This window comes from Phyllobates terribilis, unplaced genomic scaffold (genome assembly GCF_046119375.1).
Source record: "Phyllobates terribilis strain yellow unplaced genomic scaffold, ASM4611937v1 Scaffold_2__4_contigs__length_985480577, whole genome shotgun sequence".
Lineage (NCBI taxonomy): Eukaryota > Metazoa > Chordata > Amphibia > Anura > Dendrobatidae > Phyllobates > Phyllobates terribilis.
The window spans coordinates 906971235-906991081 of NW_027362762.1; the positions used below are offsets into that span (position 1 = coordinate 906971235).

General features: G+C 44.3%; 1 protein-coding gene across 3 annotated transcripts in view; it reads left to right on the forward strand.

The window, feature by feature from the left end:
- Window positions 1-19847, forward strand: part of USP25 (ubiquitin specific peptidase 25) — a 114303-nt gene that overhangs the window by 92189 nt on the left and 2267 nt on the right. For all 3 annotated transcript variants that reach the window (XM_073668251.1, XM_073668252.1, XM_073668253.1), the window contains 5 exons: window positions 3748-3926; window positions 14714-14792; window positions 17249-17328; window positions 18349-18472; window positions 18826-19021. In XM_073668251.1, coding sequence (XP_073524352.1) covers window positions 3748-3926; window positions 14714-14792; window positions 17249-17328; window positions 18349-18472; window positions 18826-19021 — 658 coding nt within the window. The remainder of the gene's footprint in view (window positions 1-3747; window positions 3927-14713; window positions 14793-17248; window positions 17329-18348; window positions 18473-18825; window positions 19022-19847) is intronic.

The following is a 19847-nucleotide window of genomic DNA, read 5'->3' on the forward strand; positions in this document are numbered from 1 at the left end:
ACTCATTGGAGAGTCATGACTAGGGTTTTGGGAGGTGGACCCCCACCAGTCAGATATTGATGGCCCTTCTCAAAATCCCCCTTTTTAAAAGGGGCTTTTCATTACATTTTACCTAACCCTTGTTTGCCCCAGTGGGTGTAATTAAATAAATAAAAAATCCCCTGCACTCTGAAGAGCACCACTCTGCCACTCTCATGGCTATCTCTCCCACCACTATTGGACTGCCAGCCTCAATACCTAGCAGAGGATGTCACGTGAAGGATGCAGCCAGTCAGCAGGTGCTAAAATTCTTGACTTGATTGGCTGCAGTCATCACATGACACTTTCACACACCGAATGTCAATGCTGGATGTCCAAGGGGAACACAGCTGCGAAAGGGGTGCAATGGCGCTCCTTGCGGAGGTGAACACACTTAGTATTTTATCGCATCCCGCTGGTCCATAGGACATGCCTCGCGGGTCTGCATTGGAGCTGCATACACATAATGGTGAGTCATGTAGTGTGCATATATCACCAGCTTCTACAATGCAAACTGTATATATATACTAAATGGCTATCTAGGACACTAAGATTTCTTTAAATGTTTTATGAATTTTTAACACAGTATCCGCTCACCTAGCCTGATTGACAGCTCATCAATGTCTCTCCTCCCTGCAGAGATCTCCTCCTTCTCAGTATGAGCTGCTGCTGTAATTCAGTGACTGAATACACTTTGACTTCGATAGGTCTCACGTTATAGCTTGACTTGATTTATTTCAGAGTTATACAGCCATTTTGATATGGCTTTTTAATCCCTTAAAGGGGTATTCTCAAGTTTGAAAGTTATAACCTACCCTTGGGATAAATGTTAACATACTGATCATTGGGGGTCTGACATCTGGGGCTCTGGGCGATCTCAAGAACCCGGGCTCTGAAGTGCCCCATGTGAATAGAGCGGTAGTCCATCTCGTGCATTACTGCTTCATTCACTTTTAATGGATGAACTGGAGATTTTTGAGCTGGTCCTTCTATTCTATTGGGAGTGGCAGTGCACATTATTGACCTCTTTATAGGTCCTTGAGATCACTGGGGGCCCCAGGTGTCCATTCCCCTGGCAATCAGAACATTATCCTGTATCTCATGGATAACCCATTGGTTCCGCACAATTGCGTCATAGGGGGCCAATGGGAACCAGTGCGTGAGAGCAATGGGAACCAGTGCGCGAGAGCAATGGGAACCAGTGCGCGAGAGCAATGGGAACCAGTGCGCGAGAGCAATGGGAACCAGTGCGCGAGAGCACTGGGGCGCGTTCCCTTTAAATGCGGCACAGAGTTCCTTAACCTCAGTTGTGCAGAATGGGTATCTGTGTACCCCAACTATACATATCCCCAGCTGTGCCTGATCAATGCTTATGCTAAGTATTTGTGGCATGCTAGTTGTATCATTTCTCCTTCGGAGGTTTATGAGGGACTATTGTTTGTTTTTTGTTTTTTTGTTTGTTTGTTTTGTTTTTTAAATGCAAGTTCACATTTTCATTGGTTTTATTTTGGGGTACTTGGTGAATAATAAAAGAAGTGAATCTAAAAGTTCTATTTCCCATTTATTTACGGTATTTATTTTTTAATATAGAATATAGAGCCAGTAGAAAGTTTTAAACATATATGAAAATACATCAATATTGCAATGTATTTTGCCTGTCAACGTAATTCTGTATTAAAGGGGAACCGCTCAGGTCCTATAACTGTTAACCTGCAGATATAAGGTTAATCTGTTGGTCAATAGCATTACGAAGGTCCCCAGCCGCCATTCTGAAAGTGCAGCACTAGGGAGAAACTGAACTTTATTTCTCCCAGAAGCCACCAGCTTTCAGTCATATAGATGTACCGGTGCTGCTACAGTCACTGCTGACTACACTGAGAGTGGCAGCTATAAGCACGCCCCGGCACTGACTGACAGCCAGTTCGTCAATGCATCCATGCAGAGCCGACTGTCAGTCAATGCTGGTCGTGCAGCTCTCGATTATGTAAGTTGCGACTGTAATTGCTCCGGACATGACTGAAAGTAGGCGGCTACCGGGAGAAATAAAGTTGTTTTTCTCCCGGATGCCGTATTTTCAGTATGGCTACCAGGTGCCTTCATAACGTTATTAACTTGAGGATTAACCCTATATTTGCAGGTCGCCAGCGTTATTAGACATGACAGGTTCCCTTTAAGATGGAAGTCCTGGAGGCCATTGCCACGCTTCCAAGTGCGAGAACAACCTAGTGGCTCACCACAATCTTATCGCAGATGGCCTATGGAAAGATTGGAGAAGCATCCTCTCTAGTCTGTGTATTGGGGCCTTAAGAAGCTAGACAGAGCATCGGACCTGAACCCCCCAATATCGGCAGAATCTGCCAACAGTCCAGTGAGGAAGAAAAGGATACAGCAAGTCTGATTTCGACGCCTGATCCTTTTGTCCTCCGGAAGATAATCCGGCCATTTCTCTCAACTTTTATGGTGTGTTTATTAGGGCCCTTAAACTTCTTTCTGATTGTGCCATTAGAGCTGGTTGACTGCAGGCTGTAAAATACGGTCGGCACCCACAAGAGATGGCAACTGGCACACTTCCAGCGTACTTGCGTCAATTTGCAGAATATGCATAGTTTTCCATGATAAAATAGTAAGTCATGAGGCAAGAAGAGATTAAAATTGGAATATCCATTTTATTCTATAATTTTCAAAAGGGCCTAAAGAAAACTAAGAATACCATTGGTTACTCTTTGCGACTGCTCATTTGATAAATCTCCCCCAAGGACTTGTTCTGTATGATTGTTTCATTCTTACTGGGAATACTTCTTTGATTTGGATTTTAAAAGTATAAGACGAACACTGACCGCTGAGGTCACAAGTAACCGCAATGTTACTTTGGTGCAGCTGAGATTTAAGAAAATATCCTCTGAAATTTATTTTATGGAGCGGTATCTACTAAAATGGTGGTCCTCTACCACATATGTGGTTATGGAGTACAGGAAAGATCTATCAAATTGACATTGGACAAGTGTAAAGACTAAAGGGAATTTGTCAGCAGGTTTTTGTCATGTAATCTGACAGCAGCATGATGTAGAGGCAGAGAATCTTATTCCGGTGATGTTCACTTTTTTGCAGTAGTTGTGACTATATTAACAGTTTTATCTGCAGCTGTTCCAGCAGAGCTCAGAATGCTGAGCTGTGTATAACCCCGCCCACACCCCTGATTGGCAGCTTCTGGTGTACAGTGTAGAGAAAGCTGCTAATCAGGGCTGGAGGCAGGGTTGGACCAGGAGGCACGAGACACCTAGTCCTGTAGTGATAATCTCCTACTTATAAAATTGAATTGAAACCTCAACACACAGCCCAGTAAATGACACCTCGCTAGAATCTGGGTCTCTGCCCCTACATCATGGTGCTCTCAGATTACATAGCAAAAACCTGCTGACAGATTCCCCTTAAAATCAGGGATCAGCAGCCTGCGGCACTGCAGCTATTGTTAAACTACAATTCCCAGCATGTCATCTGGTAGAGCATGCTGAGAGCTGTAGTTTATCAATGGCTACAGGATGCTGACCCCTGTACTTATATGAAATGGTTTGCTTCTATTATATACTATAGTCACAGTGCTACAGATTGTGTTTCATCTTTATTTTATAATGGAGGTCACATTGGTTAAGTTTTAATTTTCTTTTTTAGGTTTGTGGCTTTTCGCGTTTGCCAAATAACTTTTGACTCTTTTCTGTTTCCTATCCTCAGGCCATCAAAACTGAGTATGCACGGCTATTGAAATTAGCACAAGAGGATCCTCCTCCGGAGACAGATTACCGCTTACAACATGCAATAGTCTACTTCATCCAGAGCCAGGCGCCAAAGAAGATTATCGAGAGAACCCTCCTGGAACAATTTGCCGATCGCAACCTGAGTTTTGATGAACGGTAAGTAAACTTCTCCCATGAATTGTGATGTTTCATGGACGCACAGAGCTGGAGGTTCAGCCTCCTAGACGCACAGAGCTGGAGGTTCAGCCTCCTAGACGCACAGAGCTGGAGGTTCAGCCTCCTAGACGCACAGAGCTGGAGGTTCAGCCTCCTAGACGCACAGAGCTGGAGGTTCAGCCTCCTAGACACACAGAGCTTGGAGGTTCAGCCTCCTAGACACACAGAGCTTGGAGGTTCAGCCTCCTAGACACACAGAGCTTGGAGGTTCAGCCTCCTAGACACACAGAGCTTGGAGGTTCAGCCTCCTAGACACACAGAGCTTGGAGGTTCAGCCTCCTAGACACACAGAGCTTGGAGGTTCAGCCTCCTAGACACACAGAGCTTGGAGGTTCAGCCTCCTAGACACACAGAGCTTGGAGGTTCAGCCTCCTAGACACACAGAGCTTGGAGGTTCAGCCTCCTAGACACACAGAGCTTGGAGGTTCAGCCTCCTAGACACACAGAGCTTGGAGGTTCAGCCTCCTAGACACACAGAGCTTGGAGGTTCAGCCTCCTAGACGCACAGAGCTTGGAGGTTCAGCCTCCTAGACGCACAGAGCTTGGAGGTTCAGCCTCCTAGACGCACAGAGCTTGGAGGTTCAGCCTCCTAGACGCACAGAGCTTGGAGGTTCAGCCTCCTAGACGCACAGAGCTTGGAGGTTCAGCCTCCTAGACGCACAGAGCTGGGAGGTTCAGCCTCCCAGACGCACAGAGCTGGGAGGTTCAGCCTCCCAGACGCACAGAGCTGGGAGGTTCAGCCTCCCAGATGCACGGGGCTGGGAGGTTCAGCCTCCCAGACGCACGGGGCTGGGAGGTTCAGCCTCCCAGACGCACGGGGCTGGCGGTTCGGCCTCCCAGACGCACGGGGCTGGCGGTTCGGCCTCCCAGACGCACGGGGCTGGCGGTTCGGCCTCCCAGACGCACGGGGCTGGCGGTTCGGCCTCCCAGACGCACGGGGCTGGCGGTTCGGCCTCCCAGACGCACGGGGCTGGCGGTTCGGCCTCCCAGACGCACGGGGCTGGCGGTTCGGCCTCCCAGACGCACGGGGCTGGCGGTTCGGCCTCCCAGACGCACGGGGCTGGCGGTTCGGCCTCCCAGACGCACGGGGCTGGCGGTTCGGCCTCCCAGACGCACGGGGCTGGCGGTTCGGCCTCCCAGACGCACGGGGCTGGCGGTTCGGCCTCCCAGACGCACGGGGCTGGCGGTTCGGCCTCCCAGACGCACGGGGCTGGCGGTTCGGCCTCCCAGACGCACGGGGCTGGCGGTTCGGCCTCCCAGACGCACGGGGCTGGCGGTTCGGCCTCCCAGACGCACGGGGCTGGCGGTTCGGCCTCCCAGACGCACGGGGCTGGCGGTTCGGCCTCCCAGACGCACGGGGCTGGCGGTTCGGCCTCCCAGACGCACGGGGCTGGCGGTTCGGCCTCCCAGACGCACGGGGCTGGCGGTTCGGCCTCCCAGACGCACGGGGCTGGCGGTTCGGCCTCCCAGACGCACGGGGCTGGCGGTTCGGCCTCCCAGACGCACGGGGCTGGCGGTTCGGCCTCCCAGACGCACGGGGCTGGCGGTTCGGCCTCCCAGACGCACGGGGCTGGCGGTTCGGCCTCCCAGACGCACGGGGCTGGCGGTTCGGCCTCCCAGACGCACGGGGCTGGCGGTTCGGCCTCCCAGACGCACGGGGCTGGCGGTTCGGCCTCCCAGACGCACGGGGCTGGCGGTTCGGCCTCCCAGACGCACGGGGCTGGCGGTTCGGCCTCCCAGACGCACGGGGCTGGCGGTTCGGCCTCCCAGACGCACGGGGCTGGCGGTTCGGCCTCCCAGACGCACGGGGCTGGCGGTTCGGCCTCCCAGACGCACGGGGCTGGCGGTTCGGCCTCCCAGACGCACGGGGCTGGCGGTTCGGCCTCCCAGACGCACGGGGCTGGCGGTTCGGCCTCCCAGACGCACGGGGCTGGCGGTTCGGCCTCCCAGACGCACGGGGCTGGCGGTTCGGCCTCCCAGACGCACGGGGCTGGCGGTTCGGCCTCCCAGACGCACGGGGCTGGCGGTTCGGCCTCCCAGACGCACGGGGCTGGCGGTTCGGCCTCCCAGACGCACGGGGCTGGCGGTTCGGCCTCCCAGACGCACGGGGCTGGCGGTTCGGCCTCCCAGACGCACGGGGCTGGCGGTTCGGCCTCCCAGACACAACTGTGACACATAATTAAAACACTTCACTTTCACCAAACTTCCTTATAGTCAAAGCCTTATGGTTATAAAGAGATAAGACGAGCTGTATAAGCACTGCTTATCTCATTCTGTGCTCCCTGAAGAAGCAGAGTGAAACGCTTGTTGGGGCGCAGGGATATCAGGTCAGCTTTCCTCCTTTATATAGGTGTTCCTATATCTTAGCAATGTAATATATATTATATTTCTTTATTGACCCATATGAACCAGCATTGTAGTTTATGCTATGCATAAGCAGTAATCTTATATCTCTCATTATTTTATGTGGTAGAAAGCCTGCTACTCTTTTGGCGCCAGTTTTTGCTGTTCCTGTATGCTCCCCTCAGTCGTATTACTGTCAGTTTAACCAGAAACTTTAATTTAAATATTAAAATATATAACTTAACACTTGAAGTTTTCTAATCTAATTTATTCATTTTTGCATCTTTTTCATATTGATACAAATTTATGATACTGGCTGTGTTTTGTGAAAGTCTTCTGCTTTTTTTGGGGTGGAGGGGAACACTTTGCTGACTTTTTTTTATAGGAATATTTATTGTACTGTTGGAATGCTCCTTGTGCAGTGTATACAATTGCACATTATACCTTTTAAGTCTGCAAGTTAAATGGAACCTGTCACATCAAGAAACATTGTTTACTCGCAGATAAAGTTAAAATCCTGTTAAGTGGCTTACTGGAGTGGTGGCTACAGGGAGAAAATGAACTTATATCCTCCCGGCAGCTTCCAGTCATAGGAGCGGGACTGTAGTCTCTTCCCAACACCTACACTGACAGTCTGCCCTGCGCCCGCATGCTGCACACTGACAGTCTGCCCTGCGCCCGCATGCTGCACACTGACAGTCTGCCCTGCGCCCGCATGTGTTCGCAGAGCATGCTGTCACTCAATGTGCTGGGGAGTGATTACCGCACTTACTATATAGTGACCGATGACTGTAACTGCTACCTACACGCCTTGATAATTGGTAGAGAGCAGCTACAGAGGATAGAAGTTCATTTTCTCCCTGTAGCCACTTCTCCAGTTCACGTCACGTTTTAGACACGCGTCGGTGGCTCCGTCAAGACTTCCATCTGAAGCCCTGGAAAACGGGATTCAATTTTATCCACTGATGGGGCCCTTGACTTTATTGAAACAGTCACTTTATGGTCTGACTGACCTCATTTTCGGCTTGATAAAAATTGCTGTTGACCACATTTTCATTCTTAAACTAATATAAAAACAAAATGAGCAAATATCCTGCAGTAAATAAATAGCATAGTGAATGAAAATAAGATTGGGTACATGGTTTACATAATTTTGACAAAAAAAATGTCAAAGTCCTCCCACCACGTCAAGATGACCTTATTCGGGATGGTCTTAACCTCTCGATTTAATACTAGACATGGGGACCGTCCTGAATAGGGTCACCTTGATGTGGTGGGATGACTTTTACCTTTTCTTTTGTCAAAATGATGTTAACTAAGTATGTTGTTGTTTTCATGCACTATTTCAATTTATTTATTTTCTGCAGGGTATTTGCTCATATTGTTTATATCTTAGGTTTTGTCTGTTTAGTGGACAGTGTGAACATGCGCCTACATGTTGCATGCACACCAACTAATATTCCAGTTCATCTCTTTAGGTTTTTGTTTCACGTTTTCATGCTTGCCCCAAAAAGGCGGACACTGACGGAAATGGGGTAAGACAGAGCATAAAGCGACTCAATCTGTGGCCATGTCGGTGCATACTCCGACAGAGCCATAGACTTGTGGCTAAAGCGTGATGTGAACCTGGCGTTAGGCAGCTGAACACTATTTTACCCCTTTATCTGCAGTTAAATAGCGTTTCTGGACATAACAGGTTCCCTTTATCTTTGGTGGGAGGTTGGATGTAACTTCTGCCTGTGCTTTTGCTTTATAGCAGCATTTTGGACATTTAATGATCTTGGTGGCCGTGAAAGCTTCTCCCTTTGTCATAATAGATTTATTACTAGTCTAGTTGCGTGCTGGAGGCCAAATTCAAGGGATTTTCTGGTACTTGCCAATAGGCAAAGCTGTTATTACACCAGAATAGATATTGTCTGTCATCAATATGACAGTTTACCCCAAATCCTAAAAATACCCAAATTAAAAAATAGTATAAATGTAGTTCACCTGCAGCCGCATGTTTATATAGTTACTAAAGCTAACTGGTAATATTCTTATAATTGACAGTAGTGGTCCGTATATCCCATCCTCTAGCAGAAGTATATAGATATGTAAAGGCCCTTTTAAGATCTCAACCTCCCTGTCTGCTGAAATGTATTTTTTTGGATGGAGTCTTCACATTTTTTCTTACGAGTCGTCTCCCGTATCCTTATTCTGGGGTTTGTTCTCAATTTAGGTAACTGTTACGGGAAAGATAATCCGTCCATGGCCAGCCGGAGCTGAGCCTATAATACCCATGTGACCTTATGTATTTTTGGCCACTAGCTTTTGACCTTTTTCACAAGCCAGAAGGAGGATTATGGGGAAGTATCACAATGAATTAGATACTTTGACCTCTTGGATGCAACCAGTGCAGTAATTATTACTCTGTAGTAAGGGATAGTAGCCACTGACCTAAAAATGGTCTTTTCCTGAGATGCATGCAGAGTATGACCATGGCGTGGAGCCATCAGTTCTGTAGGCAGATATGGAGGAGATCAGGGATATATTGAGGTGCTTTAGGTTTTAAGACTTCCTCATTCTTTCTGTAGGTTTTGTGATCTTCTCCAAAGTCTGTGCACCTTATCTGGTGGCGCCATGTTGTACCTTTGCATGTCCTTGCCGCTTTTGACATTTGCTCAGCTTCATTAACAACTTCACGAATATTAAATCCCAAATATTTGGTTTGTGGATAATTAAAATAATTATTTGAATTAAAAACATTGGATGAAAAGCAAACCAGCTCGCTTACTTCATGTGCCAACCACATATAACAATAGCGGTGTTGTTTTTAAGCAGTAAGGTGCGGTATGTAATTGTGTCATTTTCAAGGGCTGAGAATACAGAAGCTTGATCGACGTGAGAGTCCCTAAATATCTGTCACTACTGGTTTCATATCTGCAGAGATGTCAGCTTGGCCAAATGTAAAACCTAAAACTAGATTGTCATTACATAGGTTGAAAAAACCCAAGTTCATCAAGTTCAACCTTTCTTGCTTTTTTCTAAAGTATTTTTCTATGTTCTGTATCATAGAATGTTAAGAGTTGGAAGGGACCTCCAGGGTCATCTGATCCAACCCCCTGCTCAATGCAGGATTCACTAAATCATCTCAGACAGATGTCTGTCCAGCCTCTGTTTGAAGACTTCCCTTGAAGGAGAACTCACCACCTCTCGTGGCAGCCTGTTCCACTCATTGATCACCCTCACTGTCAAAAGTTTTTTTTCTAATATCTAATCTGTATCTTCTCCCTTTGTTTCATTTCATTGATTCTCATGATTCCATGTGCAAATGAGAATAAGGATGATCCCTCTACAAACTGTAACATCCATTCAGATATTTGTAGACATTTGTAAACATTCCCGGATCCTTTAACCTTTCCTAGTAGGACATAGCTTATAGTCCTTTCACCATCCTGGTCGCTCTTCTCTGAACTTGCTCCAGTTTTTCAATGTCTTTTTTAAAACGTGGTGCCCAGAATTAGACACAGTATTCCAGATGAAGTCTGACCAAAGAGGAGTAGAGGGGAATAATTACTTCACGTGATCTAGACTGCGCGCGCGTCTCTTAATACATCCCAGAATTGTATTTGCCTTTTTTGCTGCTGCATCACACTGTTGACTCATGTGCAGTCTGTGATCTATTAGTATACCCAAGTCTTTTTTCACATGTGCTGTTGCTTAGTTCTATTCCTCCCATTCTGTAGATGTCATTTTCATGTTTCTTGCCCAGATGTAGAGTCTTGCATTTCTCCCTGTTAAATACCATTGTATTAGTCACTGCCCATTGTTCAAGCTTCTCTAGATACTTCTGACCCCTTTGTCTTATCTAGTGTTAGCTATCCCTCCTAGCTTTGCATAGTCTGCAAACGCTTCTACACAATTTTACCCTAAAATACAAGGCAACACAACTTGTATTCTTTCTCTTTACTGCCCTTTTTTACCTGTTCATTGAATATGTTCCCCGTTTTGTTCTTCATATTGGTTTTATTGCTGTTTCCTGGGTGGAGGGGGCTGTTAACAAACGTCTTTGGCTTGAAAGCAAAAAGTATTGACCAAGCGCCAATCTCTCCTGACTGGCTCATCTAGGGCAAGCTTTCATGTGTTGTCAATGGGACGCTGCTAGGCTCCAGGAGACTGGTATTCAACATGCTTGTTTTTTTTTGTTTTGTTTTCTGACATCTATCAAGAAAAATTGTTGGGAGGCCCATGTCTATTTCCAATACAATTGGCTGGTTTATCCCAGTATTCTAACCTAAAAGCTCCCATAGAAATGAGAAGACCCTGGTTTATATGCTGGGATAAAGGCTCTCCTTGTTTAAAGGCTCTCCTTGTTTAACCCCTTTAAAGCCCATGACGTACTAATACACGTCTGTGCCCTGGGCTTTAAGAGCCTGACCCGTATTAGTACGTCATCGCGATCGCGCGCGCACACAGGCTGTGTGGGCGCGATCGCCGCCGGGTGTCAGCTGATTGTCACAGCTGACACCCGGTACTATGTGCAGGGAGCAGTCCCGCAGCGGTCCCAGCACATTAACCCCCGCAATGCTGCGATCGAAGTCGATCGCAGCATTGCGGTGGCAAGGGGAGGTGATCGCAGATACTCACCTCCTCTTCCGGACTCCAGTGCTGTATGCCGCGGCTTCCCGGGTGTTGCCATGACGACCCAATGTCATCATGACAACATCCGGGTCACCAGACAACAGGAAGATTGTTTGGACATGCGCAGTGCATCTCCAAACTATCTTCTCCCTGTCCAGCGCTGACAGCCTGCATGGCACAGGGATGGTGCTGCATTCCTGTGCCATGCAAGCGATCAGAATAAAAAAAAAGTGAAAGTCCCATAGTGGGACAAAGTAAAAAAACTGTCTGAAAGTGAAAAAAAAAAATAAAAAAATAATTGTAAAAATCTTAAAAAAAAAATAGAAAAAATATTCCACTAAAAATAAAAATATAATGTACCCATCAATAAATATTATTATAAAAAAAACAAAAAAAAAAACAATAAAAGTACACATATTTAGCATCGCCGCGTCTGTAACAACCTGGCCTATAAAACTGTTCCACTAGTTAACCCCTTCAGTGAACACGGTAAAAAAGAAAAAAAAAAAGCAAAGCAAAAAACAATGCTTTATCATCATACCGCCAAACAAAAAATGGAATAACACGCGATCAAAAAGACAAATATAAATAAAAATGGTACCACTGAAAACGTCATCTCGTCCCGCAAAAAACAAAATAATCCACCAAAAATATTATGTACCCATCAATAAATATTATGAAAAAAAAACATTAAAAGTACACATATTTAGTATCGCTGCGTCCGGAATGACCTGACCTATAAAACTCTCCCACTAGTTAACCCCTTTAGTGAACACGATAAAAAGAAATTAATAAAAAACGAAGCAAAAAACAATGCTTTATCATCATACCGCCAAACAAAAAAATGGAATAACACCCTATCAAAAAGATGAATATAAATAAAAATGGTACCGCTGAAAACGTCATCTCGTCCCGCAAAAAACAAGCCGTCATACAGCTCCATCAGCCGAAAAATCAAAAAGTTACAGCTCTCAGAATAAAGCGATGCAAAAAAATAATTTTTTCTATAAAATAGCTTTTATTGTGTAAAAGCGCCAAAACATAGAAAAACGATATAAATGTGGTACCGCTGTAAACGTACTGACCCAAAGAATAAAGCTACCTTATCAATTTTACCACACCCGGAGCAGAATAAAAAAATGTAAAAAAACACAATTCCTGAATTGTTGTTTTTTGTTTATTCTTTCCTCCCAAAAATAGGAATAGAAAGCGATCAAAAAATGTCACATGCCTGAAAATGGCACCAATAAAAACATCAGCTCATCCCGCAAAAAACAAGCCGTCACATGACTCTGTCGGCCAAAATATGGCGATGCAAAAACTAGATTTTACAAAATATGTGTCTTTTAGTGTGTGACAGCTGTCAATCATAAAAACCCGATATGATTCTGGTATCTCTGTAATCGCACCGACCCAAAGAATAAAGTAATCTCATCACTTATACCGCACGAGGAACGGCGTAAAAAATAAACGCTAGGGCTGGGGTTGGGGTTGTTTTTTTTTTTTTTTTCAAAAGTAAAAAATAAAAAAAAGACGATATGGCGACTAGTGTTGAGCACAAGTGCTCGCTACTTGAGTTTGCATCGGGTGCTCGGGTATGCACTGATTATCGCGGGTGCTCGAGTCTCCGCCCCATATGCTTCGCGGCCAAAAAAAACTCGCGGGGATTGCCTGCCATGCACGAGCGATCCCTGCATGTTTTTTTGGGGGTGTCTAATAACCGTGAAACATGCAGGCGGGGACTCGAGCATTTCACTTGATACATGGTGCATACCTGAGTACCCGATGCAAACTCAAGTAGCGAGCACTTGCGCTCAAGAGTAATGATAACTTATTCAATATGATGACCTAATGTTATCAAATTATGTGTCGTACCTCTGGGTTCAAAATGTTCGCTATACCCCTTAATAAAATCCTTGAGGGGTATAGTTTCCAAAATGGGGTCACTTGTGGGGGAGCTCCACTATTTAGGCACATCAGGGGCTCTCCAAACGCGACATGGTGTCCGCTAACAAATTGAATGGAAAATCGGGTCAAATTGTTAGCAATTTGAGCTCCCCCACAAGTGACCCCATTTTGGAAACTAGACCCCTTAGGGAACTTATCTAGATGCATAGTGAGCACTTGGAACCCCCAGGTGCTTCACAAATTGATTCGTAAAAATGAAAAAGTGTTTTTTTTTCCACTTTTTCATTTTTACTAATCAATTTGTGAAGCACCTAGGGGTTCCATGTTCTCACCTTGCATCTAGATAGGTGCCTTGGGGGGTCTAGTTTCCAAAATGGGGTCACTTGTGGGGGGTTTCCACTGTTTAGGCACATCAGGGGCTCTCCAAACGCGACATGGCATCCGCTAATTATTCAAGCAAATTTTACAATCAAAAAGTCAAATGGCGCTCCTTCCGTTCCCAGCCCTGCCGTGTGCCCAAACAGTGTTTTTTCCCCACATATGGGGTATCTGCGTGCCCAGGGGAAATTGCACAACAAATTTTGGGGTCCATTTTTTCCTGTTACCCCTGCGAAAATAAAAAAAATTGGGTCTAAAGTAACATTTTTGTGAAAAAAGTTAAATGTTCATTTTTTTCTTCCACATTCAAAAAATTCCTGTGAAGCACCTGAAGGGTTAATAAAGTTCTTGAATGTGGTTTTGAGCACCTTGAGGGGTGCAGTTTTTAGAATGGTGTCACTTTTGGGTATTTTCTGTCATAAAGACCTCTCAAAGTGACTTCAAATGTGATGTGGTCCCTAAAAAAATGGTTTTGTAAATTTTGTTGGAAAAATGAGAAATCGCTGGTCAACTTTTAACCCTTATAGCTCCCTAACAAAAAAAAATTTTGGTTCCAAAATTGCGCTGATGTAAAGTAGACATGTGGGAAATGTTATTTATTAACTCTTTTGTGTGACATATCTCTCTGATTTAAGGGCATAAAAATTCAAATTTTGACATTTTCAAAATTTTCGCCAAATTTCCGTTTTTTTCACAAATAAACGCAAGTGATATCGAAGAAATTTTACCACAATCATGAAGTACAATATGTCACGAAAAAACAGTCTCAGAATCAGGGGGATCCGTTGAAGCGCTCCAGAGTAATAACCTCATAAAGTGACAGTGGTCAGAATTGTAAAAATTGGCCCGGTCATTAACGTGAAAACCACCTTGGGTTGTAAAGGGGTTAAAGGGTCTCGTTGTTTAAAAAAACACGGGCCTCAAAAAGGATATGAACTAAGTAGGTCGTGTCCTAAAATGATAGCAAAAACATAGCGTAGCCACTAAGCAACCTAAAATGCCATAGGCAGTAGAATACACTTGACGGTGGCCTGAGGCCAAGAAGACTCATTTGGTCTCCATGTGGCTATTACAATCCTATTGGACACCATTTTCAAATTTATACATAAAAAGTTGAGTAACTTGTTAGACATTACATTTATTGAATTATTGCCCACAGCAATGCCTGGCAGCATGAAAACAACTGTGCCGCACAGAGCTAGATAATGAAAAATTAAGTCTGAGCTATGATGGTATTGTATGATGAGTGTTTAAACAGTCTTCATAGATAACTGACAGTACAGAAAACTATAGCTAATTTTCTTAAATAGAAATGTTTTTATTTTATATATATATTGGGTATTCTATCTACGCCTTACTCAAGGGAATAAAGCTGAGCTCAATATTAGACATTGTTTATGGAATATAGATCCTTTTTTTTCTAATCTCCTAAAACCCCTGTTAACAGTCTTTTTAAATTTTTTTTTTTTTTTTGTTAGTTGTCGAAACATTATGAAAGTTGCCCAGGCTAAGCTTGAACTGATAAAGCCGGATGAGGTGAACATGGAGGAGTACAAGGTTGGTATGAGATGGAAAGTGAAATGTTGTAGATTTCTTGAGAGCAGAGCTCAATCTATTTTGTGATAATGTTTTGCGGAGATGTCCCTTATGCTAGATTAATAAACACGTTATTAAATCTAGTTTTTGCAATATTTATATTTTTATAGCCCCTCCTTAATATCTGACAGCTACATCCATGTGTTTAAAGAGTCTATTACCAACCCATTTTGATGACCAGGCACTTGTTCGTATATGCCGATTTAAGTAAATTTTTGTTGATATCTGGCAAAATATTAAAAAATAAATAATTATCTGTTTTTCACATTTTTCTTTACATTTTATTTTCCTTTCCATAACAATTATAGCAATTATAATTATTTTGTTTTTTACTCCATCTGGAACAGAGCTAAATACTGGTTTGGGACCTTCAGTGGCTTTTTTTTTTCCCAGCTTTTCGTTTCTTTAATTTTTCATTTATTTCACACGCTCTGCTAACCGTAAGGTTATAAAACAACTTTTGGGTTCATTTCAACATTTAGGGTATGTGCTCACGATGCAGATTTGAAGCAGAAATTTCCTGAGCATTTCTGCATCTCCTTGGCAGAAAAACCGCATGCGAATTTTACATGCATTTTTTCAGCTTTTTTACATGCGTTTATGCGTGCGTTTTTTTTCAAGCGATTTTGAGCATCACTTGGAAAAGGGCTTGACAAGTTGGTCACACAATATAAATCCATGCAACTGGCATGTATATAGTGTGACCAACTTAGGGGAAATTTCTACTATCAAATTCTGCATCTAAAGTAAAAAGAAATAAAAAACCTTATGTTCACCTCTCCAGCGGCCCCCGGTCTCCTCCTAGCCGCGTCCTCTCTACTCGGCGTACCGCGGTGTACTGGCAGGACCTGCGGTGATGTAATTTATTCAGCCGATTGTCACGCGACCATCACCTGACCACTGACGTCAGCGGTCGCGTGACCATCAGCTGACTAAATGACGTCACCGCAGGTCCTGCCAGTACACCGCGGTACGCCGAGTAGAGAGGATGCCGCCGGGTGGAGACCGGGGGCCGCCAGAGAGGTGAGTATGAATATTTTTTTTTATTTTTTACTTTGATTCTCTTTTTACTTGCGGGTACTGTCCGCGCATTGAGCCGCATAACATCCGCATGTATACATGCGGATATTATGCGGTTCAATGGGCGCGATTTCGCTGCGAAATTGCACCCAAATTGGTTGTGCTGTGGACTTTTCCGCAATGATAATCTGCAGTGTAAATTGCCCAATGATAATCTGCAGCACATGCGGTTTATCATTGGGATACATCCCAGACCTCTTAACAAGTGATTTTAATGAGTTTCCGCAGCGGAAATGCCGCCGCAGAAACGCATTAAATCCGCATCGTGGGCATTCAGCCTTAATGACATTGAATTTAATTGCTAATTTTCCCTGAAAGGCTATGTTCACACTGAGTTTTTTTTTTTTTTTTTTTAAATCACACTTTTTCAAGCAGAATGGTTTTTGCAGCCTTTTTATTGGACAGTGTCTAGTTTGGAGATGTTTCCCTCAGAACCTGTTTCAAAGAAATTACATACTGTTTTTCTTTTTTTTTTTTTTTCACCCAAAAGGTTTTCCAAAACTTCATCACGAATTTAGAAAATAAAAGCTCAACAACTCCTCATATGGGCAACAAATTAGATTTGCCATAGAAATTAATTGGAAGAGTTTTTCCAAGAGTTTTTAAAAAAAAAAAAAAGTCAGTGTGAACATGGCCTAACTGGGACTGGTATATTGGCCCCAGTTATTAGCAAATTCAGCCTCATGTCTTCATTGCAGAGCTAAACTGGGTCTGAGACCCAAGAGCTTCTGCTCCACTGGGCACCCAACAATCATGTAATCCCTGGATCCGGAGGATGAAGAGCGGTGCGGCTAGTGCTTCCTATACTGTGTACACACCTTCATTCATTTCTTTGTATCCAGCTATCAGAAGGGCAGAGATGATAATAATCTGGTTCTGTCTTCTCTAGGGGGAGTCAGACCATCACTGAACAGCCTTGCAGAAATGGTCAGACTTCTTGTAGAGTCTCTAACATCTTTGCAGAGTTCTATGCGGAACCGGCCGATGTTTTAAGACGTTGGACAGTTGACAAGTAGTCGAAACTATTCACGTGGTGTAACCACCATCGCTACCCATAGCCATTTTGTGTGTTTTTTAGCAATCAGCCACCAATTCCATTGATTTCATATCCTAGGAATAATTCCTGTCCAATCAGTAAAGAGAAAATGACATTGCAGATACTTCTTCATTCCTGGAGATCAGTGGGGGGGTGCCACTGTTGAAACTCTAATCTGACTTATAAATAAGTGCTTTTTAGGGAAAACCTTTCTGCACCTTTTGTAGACTGCTTGGTGCATGTATTTGCTCCTGATTTCTGTAATAAGCAACGTCTCTTTATGGATCTTTTTCCTGTATAGAGGTGGCACAAGGAATACAGGATCTTTCGAGAGACAACAATGTTGATCTTGATCGGATTGGAATTGTTTCAGAACAAAAGGTACGAGATTGTGATTTGCAGGTATTTCAGCATTTGTACACGTATTGGTACAATATATTCACTTGTGTCGTTTTTATATTTTTTCAATTGAAGGAAACCTGACATATGATCAATGCTCCCGGATCCATGGGCAGCATGTATATGGCACTAGTTGTATGATTTCAGCCATGTGTGATGACACGTCTGTTGACTGAGCCGTACGGAAGACTAGTCAGACAGGCGGGTCCCCGACTGCTTCTCCCCTCTGCTCCCTTGGAGTGACAAGACTTTATCTGTAGGAGCATGCAGGGAAACGCCTGTCGGTCAAAGGGAGCAGGTGGTCAGAAGCCACCAGGGATCTGTCTTTCCAACTAGTCTGCAGACGTGGGAGCCTCCAAAAGATCGAAAAGGGACAACGAGGCGTAAGAAATGCACAAATCTGAAGGTTCATTTTACTAAAAGTAGAAAACCCTTTTTAAGTTTACATGATTTGTGCAGTTTCTACATTAGGTATTGGGAGACATTGGGCAGGATGGTTGTCCACCAGGGACCGTGCACATCTTCTGTTTTAATCCACAGGACATTTGCACAATACCAGCCGGGCGTCCCCCCCCCCAGGGCACTTAAGGCGATACATTAATGATACAAACTGTACATCCCTTCTTAAGGGATAAGAAAAATTGGTATTTGAGTAGCGTTGGTACAAATGTCAATTATCTGTGGCCGGTGGACCATGCCTCAAGAACAGCCTCGTAACTCCTGGCATCCTCTCTTCTTATGATTAGTCTGCCTGGATCACGCATGTGTCAGGCTGCATCTATGAATCAAAATAATAAAAAAGAAGAATTGCGGATGCCATCAAGTAGGAGGCAGTTTTCGGGACTCCTGTCCCAACGGCTGCAGATTACCGTCATGGTTATGGGCCACATCCTTCGAGTAGATTTGCACCAACTTTAACATTGAGGGAGAAGAGTTTCATTTATTAGGATTGTGGATAACCCGGGCCGATTTAGTTGACATGGCCTCTGCCTCATCTCCTAGTTATGTGGAAGCTTTGCTGTACCTCATCTATGGCTACCAATACAACAAGGATCTTCTTTCAAGAGGCCCGTATAGAGGACACGACGAGGAGCTAATTTCTCATTATCGAAGGGAGTGTTTTCTAGTAAGTAGAAAACGTGCTCGATTATTCAGAATCCATCCCATGACCTCTGACCATCTGTGGGCAAAAAAGATAAAAAATAAACACTATATTATGTATAATAACTTTGCTCAATACTTTTTGGCATAAACTTCCCATAAGTGAAGTTTGTAGACCTGAGTGCCTAGTATACTTTATAAAATAAATAAGATTAATATTGTCATGGCCCCTTTATGCAGCCCTTGGCAATATGAGGCCACTGTTGTGAATTTTTGGTAGCTTGGCCCTGTTTCTAGGTATCATGTATAGACTATGACAATAAATGTGGCACATCACGCAGATTTGTGTATAAACCTTTTATTTTTTGTGTCCTGAAGAAACTGAATGAGAAAGCCGCAATCATGTTCGAATCCGGAGACGTAGAAAAAGTCAGCAGCGGCCTGACTCTGATGAATGAACTCATTGTGCCATGTTTGCCCATGTTGTTGGCTGATGAAATAGAAGAAAAGGACATAATTGCTGTAGAAGACATGAGGAATCGCTGGTGTTCCTACCTGGGGCAAGAAATGGAACGTGAGTCTCTGCGGTGGATTATATTGTTACGCCTAAAGGGCGCCGGCCCCAATTATCTCAGATTAGGACAAGTCTTATACATCTGACATTTGTGGTCTGAGTACACACAATAATGTCTGGACTGGTCATGGGTCTCCTGACCCCAATTCATCATCTTCATACACCTATATTAAGATGTTGAGTTCTGATGAGGAAACCTGCAACTGATCCGGACATCGCAGTCCATGTTAGGACTGGGAATCTTAGATTTTTTCAACTGGCCTTATAAGTATAATATATAGAAAGTATAGTAATTTCACCTTTAGGCTGTGTGCCCACAATGCGTTTTTGGTGCGTATTTGCAGCTCGTAAACGCTCTAGAAACGCGTTGCATAACTTATCCCATGACTTCCTATGACATTCTGCAAGTTCTATGCACATAGTCAGGATTTTTTCTGCACAGATTTTACTCGCAGAAAAAATACGGACATGACCAATTCTTGTGTGTTTCTGCATGCGTATTTGCCTATACAATGCATTGGAAAAACGCATGGCAAATACACATGCAAAAACGCATCGAAAAACCACATGCGTTTTTCTGCCAAGGAGATGCAGAAATGCTCAGGAAAATTTCTGCTTCATTTCTGCATCGTGGGCACTAAGCCTAAGGCTATGTGCCCACGTTGCAGAAATGAAGCAGAAAATTTCTGCTTCATTTCTGCAAGTCCTCTCCCGGAAAAACGCATGCGGAATTCCGCACGCGTTTATCGCGCGTTTTTCATGCGTTTATCTCGCGTTTTCCACATGCGGAATTGCCTTGCGTTTTTAATGCATTGCACAAGGCAAT